Source organism: Mus pahari, chromosome 23 (assembly GCF_900095145.1).
Source record: "Mus pahari chromosome 23, PAHARI_EIJ_v1.1, whole genome shotgun sequence".
In the NCBI taxonomy this organism is placed as follows: Eukaryota; Metazoa; Chordata; class Mammalia; order Rodentia; family Muridae; genus Mus; species Mus pahari.
In genome coordinates this window covers 27,446,236-27,452,998 of record NC_034612.1, presented here as the reverse complement: position 1 = coordinate 27,452,998, position 6,763 = coordinate 27,446,236, and the positions used below count along the sequence as shown (strand labels likewise).

The 6,763-nt window shown below is 52.2% G+C and overlaps 1 protein-coding gene across 1 annotated transcript in view; it reads left to right on the top strand.

Annotated features, from left to right (window-relative positions):
* The first annotated feature begins 2,522 nt into the window (after positions 1 to 2,522).
* The window catches only part of Slc12a9 (solute carrier family 12 member 9), a 17,111-nt gene continuing 12,870 nt past the window's right edge, over positions 2,523 to 6,763 (top strand). The window contains exons 1-4 of the mRNA XM_021186614.1: positions 2,523 to 2,664; positions 3,428 to 3,650; positions 3,846 to 3,980; positions 5,112 to 5,243. Of these exons, the coding sequence (XP_021042273.1) occupies positions 3,470 to 3,650; positions 3,846 to 3,980; positions 5,112 to 5,243 (448 nt within the window). The 5' untranslated portion in view covers positions 2,523 to 2,664; positions 3,428 to 3,469. The remainder of the gene's footprint in view (positions 2,665 to 3,427; positions 3,651 to 3,845; positions 3,981 to 5,111; positions 5,244 to 6,763) is intronic.

Here is a 6,763-nt window from a genome sequence, read left to right as displayed (position 1 = left end):
CTCAACAACCAACAGACAAAACCACACTTAAAACATAAACAACAGCCGGGCGTGGTGGCGCACGCCTTTAATCCCAGCACACGGGAGGCAGAGGCAGGCGGATTTCTGAGTTCGAGGCCAGCCTGGTCTACAGAGTGAGTTCCAGGACAGCCAGGGTTACAGAGAAACCCTGTCTCAAAAAACAAAAAGAAACAAACAAAAAACATAAACAAGAATAGCCAGATGTGGTAGCTCATACCTTTCATCTCAGCCCTTGGGAGGCAGAGGCAGGGCAGAGGAAGATGGATCTCTCAGTTTTAAGCCAGCCAGTCTACAAAAAAAAGTTCCAAGTTTCAGAATAGGCTATACAAAGGAAATTTGTCTGGAAAGAGAGAGAGAGAGAGAAGAAAAAAACCATAACCAAGAAAAAAGGCGGCAGGCATAATGGTGGTGAGATAGCTATAATTCCAGCAGTTGGGACGAGGAGGCAGGAAGCTCAGGAATTCGTGGTTATCCGCAGCTGTGCAGCCTGGGTTACTTAAGAGCCAGTCTCAAACAATCACACAAACTGCAGGAGCAGAGCACAGATTTTATCGGCATGGTCAGAGAGTGGAGGGAGCCACATCCAAGCTTTTAGAAATTAAAAAAAAAAAAAAAAAAAAAATCGCCAAATATTGTCTGAAGCATTGGTAGCAGGATGCCTGATTTATCCTTGGTAGAGCCACAGCAGGTGTGCCAGTCTGTGTCCACGTAAGTTCATATGCACGAGGAAGCCTAGGTCACGTGTTTTTTTCCAGTAATTTTCTACTTTATTTCTCTCACTGAACCCTGAGGTCACCAGTGCAGCTATGCTGAGCCCCAGGGATCCTCTTGTCTGCCTCCCCAGCATCCAGCTTATTCAAATTCCTTTACATGAGCTCTGGGGATCAGAACTCGGGTCTCTGTGCTTGTATGACAAGCCCTTTCGGTAGGTCCGAACCCCTCCTCTTCTATGGGAAGGTGAGACTCTACAACTGTGTATTCATTCTGGAGGTCCAAATAACAGGGTGACCATGAATCTCTACCTAAAAGTTCAGAACATGTGGCTCAAGGTCTCCAAGGAGGGTACTTGCTGCTCTTGTAGAGTACCCAGAGTCCCTTGTTCCCATCACACAACGTGGTGGTTCACAATCATCCGTACCTATACTCCCATGGGATCCAGCACCCTCTTCTGACCTCTATGGCCACTAGGCACGTGGTACACATACATACATGAGACAAAATACTCACAACATTAAAAAAACAAACAAACAAAAAAAGCTTCTGGTCTTCAGTTCCCTCATCTAATACAACCACAGTGGTAGAGCACGCACTCACAGAAAGTTATGCATATTTAATACAGTACTGTGTGAGAGGGGGAAAATGAATATGTATGTATTGGACTAAAGAGTCAATATGTTAAGGCTGTGTATGTACTATAGCATCACTTCGTGTGCTTGGGGCTCTGTGTTTAATCTCGGGGCGGGTGGGGGCAGTGCTCTTTGAGGAAAATAAATATTAGCATCAGGCTGTGCTGCCACGCATCTGTAATCCCAACACATGGGAGGTATAGGCAGGAGGATCAGGAGCATGAAGTCTTCAGCTATGAATTGAAATGGGGCTAGCCCGGTCTACATAAAGAGCGCCCCCCACCCCGTACCCACGCCCCCTGCGAGTACACACGATTAGTTCATCTCTCAACTGCTCTTTTTGAGGGGGATAGCTTAGTCAAGTCCCGTTTCATAGATGAGGAAGCGTCGTTGGTAAGACCTGTAAGGGTTGAAGAGGGAAACATCAATTGGAGTTCTGGGGTCACAGTTTCAGGATCTTTCTTTTTCCAGACAGGGTTTCTCTGTGTAGCCCCGGGCTGTCCTGGAACTCACTCTGTAGACCAGGCTGGCCTCGAACTCAGAAATCCGCCTGCCTCTGCCTCCCAAGGGCGGGGCTTAAAGGCGTGCGCCACCACAGCCCAGCTCATAGTTCCAGGATCTTGGACAGGCACAAAAGCAAGCAGGCTTATTTACCCGGACCTGAGTCTGGATAGAGGTTCTCGGCTCCCTCCGGTGGCCGAAGAGAAGAGCGCAGCCTGCGAGCTGAAACTGGACGAGAGGGTCTCCTCGGGGTGTGAAAGGGACCAGGCTGGAAGCCCGCGGGCACGCCGGGTCCCCGGAGAAGCTGAAATCGTGCGACTCCGGAAGGCGCTGACCGACGTCGCTCCGGTGCACACCTGAGTCAGGTGCAGCGGTCCCGCCCCCTCCACTTTTTCCGCAGTCGCCACGCGCCCCTTTCCGATACTCCTGGGGGCGCCCTGGAGCTCGGAGTGCAGTCAGACCCTCACCGTGGGCATCTGCGAGCATCCCGGTAACGGGGGGGTTCTGAGGATCCTGACCCCACTACCTTGCAAAAGACACCGAGACGCACGTGGAGCAGTGTGGCGGGCACAAGCAGCGTAGGAGAGTGTGGGCGGGGCTTGCGTGTCGACCACACCTTTGAGGCGGGGCTTGAATCGGGACCAATGGGACGCCTTGCTGGGGAGGGCAGGCTCCGGGCCTGACATCCCGGTAGCCCGCTTGCTTTTTCCGGCTCCCTCGCCCCCCTCGGTTTATAGCGGAGCCCCCCCCCCCAGGCGCGCTGGGATCACACCGGAGCCGCTTCATTCCTAGGGTGGTGAGTGCGCACCCTGCGGCACCCAGAGGCAGGGTGCACTTGGCCGGCCGGAGCCAGACGCCTGCCCCCCCCCCCCCCAGGCATCCAGTTACTGGAGCAAGTGGACAAGAGCGGGTGGGTGGGGGAGGAGGACCCTGGGGACCCCGTGTGGCGTGATGCCAGGCTGCCTGCATTTGTGTTTGGACAATTGATGGCTCTGTTTGGATTGGTAAGAGTTTGGAGGGCGCATTGTAGAGATTAGAAAAATCTGGTCAGGGTTGTGATGGGTTGAGGGACAGGGGTGATGGGAGGTGGAGCTTTGAGAGGTTTGAAAGTTTCTCGTGGCCCATGTGTGAGGTGCTGTATTGAGGGTACTCGACAGGAGCAGCATAGGACTTGGGAGGAGGTGTTTACTGGAAATAGCTAACTTCCCTTTGGGGAGACCTTCTTCCCCTCTTGTTGCCAATTAAGGCGAGACCTATTTGACAGGGGGATCTGTGTCCCTTTCGCAGAGTCACTGCCACCCCTTGTTTCAGAGGCACGGAGGATGATATGGTCCCTAAGGGGCCCAGATTATTTAAACACCAGGGTCCGAGAGTGGGGAAGTTGCTGGGACAGTTTTGAGTTTCTGCGCCCCGTGTGTGTGTGTGTGTGTGTGTGTGTGTGTGTGTGTCCTTTGCAACTCTCCTTTTGAGGAAACTCTTGAGTGTTTAATTAGGGTTTTGTTTGGGGGAGAGAGGGTCTGTGGTTATTGCTATCCAGCCACTAAAACCTCTTTTTACAGGTCACCTAGCCCTTTCGTGGCTTCCCCTGCTGGCGTTCAGCAATGGCCAGTGAGAGCTCCCCTCTTTTGGCCTACCGGCTTCTGGGGGAAGAGGGGGCCGCCTTCCCTGCCAATGGAGCTGGGACATCTGGAGTGCCATCAGCCCGAAAGCTCTCCACCTTCCTGGGCGTGGTGGTGCCCACGGTCTTGTCCATGTTTAGTATAGTCGTGTTTCTGAGGATCGGTGAGTAGAGGGGGGAATTATTGGGAAGGGAATGGACCCTAGTGCATGTGGTCAGATGGAGGGCCGATGGAAAAGACCCCTGAGGCCTTGTGTGTGGCTCTGCTGTGGGACTGTGCTGGCCCGCGGGTGGGGGAAGGGGATGACGGGGAGAGGAATGGAAGCGTCCCTTATGACCTGCTTTTCTCCCCTGTGCAGGGTTCGTGGTGGGCCACGCTGGGCTGCTGCAGGCCTTGGCGATGCTCCTGGTCGCCTACATCATTCTGGCACTAACGGTCCTCTCCGTGTGCGCCATTGCCACCAATGGTGCTGTGAGAGGGGGCGGAGCCTACTGTATCCTCCAACCTAGCAGGACTTAGCCGGACTGGGCCTGGGTGTGTCTGTCCTCCAAGGTTCAGGAGGGAAGGGGCCAATGTCTTCTGTCTGAAAAATAGGCCACATGTTAATGAATATAGCAGGTAAAGGTGACCGGCACTCTATCTTCATGCCTGGTCTCCTAACCCTGTTAGCAGTTAGCGTGTTTTAAGCACCGAGCGTTGTATGTATCTCCGGGGTAAGAGTGCTTGTGTAGCATGCATGAACTTCGGGGGTTCGATCCCCAGTCCGTCTCCCCCTCTAACAACGGCCACAAAAATGCTCAGTGATCGTCATTCTACAGATGAGGAAAGTGATACCAGGCGTGGAAATGCAGGCCCCTCGCCCTGGGTACCCCGGGGAGGGGAGCAGGAGGGTGAAAAGCCCGAGCGGGCCCCCGGGCTACAGAATGAGTTTGAGACCAGCCTGGGCAACTAATGGAGACTTTGTGAGAGGGACATGGTGACGCGTGCCTCTAATGCTGAGGGGTTCTGGGTCATCCAACCCATAGTGAGAGGGACATGGTGACGCGTGCCTCTAATGCTGAGGGGTTCTGGGTCATCCAACCCGTAGTGAATTGGAAGCTGCCAGGGCTTCTTAAGACCTTGTATCAAAAACACCCAAGGTGGTGGCTGGAGAGATGGCTCAGAGGTTAAGAGTACTGGATGCTCTTCCCAGAGGGCCCCGGGTTCGATTCCCATCACCCATGTGGCAGCTCACAACTGTCTGTAACTCCAGTTCCAGAGGTTCCGCCACCCACCCACAGACATACACGCAGGCAAAACACCAATGCACATGAGATGAATTCTTTTTTTTTAAAAAAAAAAAAAAATTAGAAAACAAACAAAGAGTAAAAAGAGAGCAAGGAGGGAGCTCAGGGTAGAGGGCTTTGCCTGACAGGTGGGCTCGTGTATCCCAGCAGGGAAATGGGGAAGGCTGTGCATTCTTAGCGTTTATGCAGAGACTGGGACACAGGCATAGCATTGCAGGCAACTGCGCTGATGCTCACAGGAAACCTGGACGAGGAGTGGCTGGGAGGTTGGCTTGGGGCCCCTTCCTCTATTTCGGTTTCTTTTCCCTTAACGCTCAATCTCCTGCTTCCACTTTTAGTCATGATCAGCAGGACCCTGGGGCCGGAGGTTGGTGGCAGCATCGGCCTCATGTTCTACCTGGCGAACGTCTGTGGCTGTGCCGTATCTCTGCTGGGACTGGTGGAGTCCATACTGGACGTCTTTGGGGCTGGTCTGTGCTCTCCCCAAGCTGGTCTGGGGGGGCAGGGGGAGTTGCTGGGCTTCTCCGAGTCTGGGATTGTGGAGTCACGTCTCCCAAGATGCACATGGGCAACCGAGTGCTTGTCTCTGCCCCCAGGGAGCTTACTGTCCCCAGGCATGTCCAACCTGTAGTTCTCTGGCTACCTGTGCCCAAGAATAGCAATGAGTGCTCCCAACACAAAATTTTAAGCTTGCTCCAGACGTTAGGTTCTTATTTAGATGTGTTTTCTTTTCTTTCTGTTTTTTTTTTTTTTGGGGGGGGGGAGTGGGCGTGTATGGAGTGTACATGTGTGTTGTGTGTATGTGCATGTGTAGGTGAGCCTGAGAATGCCTAAGGCCAGAGGTCAATGTTGGCTAGCTTCCCTTATCACTTTTCCTTTGTTTATTTGTAAATAGCCATTATATTTTTTTAACTTTTTTTGTTTTTGTTTTTGTTTTTGTTTTTGTTTTTGTTTTTCGAGACAGGGTTTTTCTGTGTAGCTCTGGCTGTCCTGGAACTCGCTTTGTAGACCAGGCTGGCCTCAAACTCAGAAATCCACCTGCCTCTGCCTCCCAAGTGCTGGAATTAAAGGCGTATGCCACCACTGCCCAGCTTCCATTATATTTTTATTGCTGTGTGTATAGTAGAGGGACATGCACTTACTGTGGTTGAGTGTGGAGGCCATGGGACAACCTGGTGGAGTCAGTTCTCTCCTTTATGCTGTTTTGGGGGACTGAGGTTTGGGGGTGAACAAATGAGGTTTACCTACTAAGCCATCTTGCTTATGTTTTTGAGCACTGGTTTGTTAAAGGAAAGTAGGAAATAACTCCTAAGCTGGGCATGGTGGTGCATGCCTTTGGCCCCAACACTTAGGAGGCAGTGTACATATGTACACACACACACGCACACACACACACACGCACGCGCACACACACACACACACACATGCACACACGTATGCATGTATGGGGATTTATTAGAATGACTTACAGGCTGTGTTAGTCCAACAATGGCAGCCTATGAGTGGGAGAATCCAGGAGTCATTTGGTCTGTGAGGCTGTATGTCTCAGCTGGTCTTCTGTATAAACCGGAATCCTGAAGAGGTAGGCTCTGCTGCCAGTGAAGGAGAGGATCTGCTAGTGAGGGTGAGAACAAGGAGGCCGAGAGAGCATCCTTCATCCATGTCCTCTAGGCTGCCAGCGGAAAGCGTGGTCCAGATTAAAGTTTTATCTCCCCACCTCTAAGATCCCAAAGAGAAGTGGGTCTTCTGCCAGGTAGGGTAGCACACACCTCTTATCTCAGTACTTGGGAGGCAGAGAGAGGCGAATCTTGGTGAGCTTGAGGCCAGCCTGGTCTACACAGTGAGTTCCAGAACAGCCAGGGCTTCATAATGAGAGAAAGAAAGAAAGAAAGAAAGAAAGAAAGAAAGAGAGAGAGAGAGAGAGAGAGAGAGAGAGAGAGAGAGAGAGAAAGGAGAAAGGAAGGAAGGAAGGAAGGAAGGAAGGAAGGAA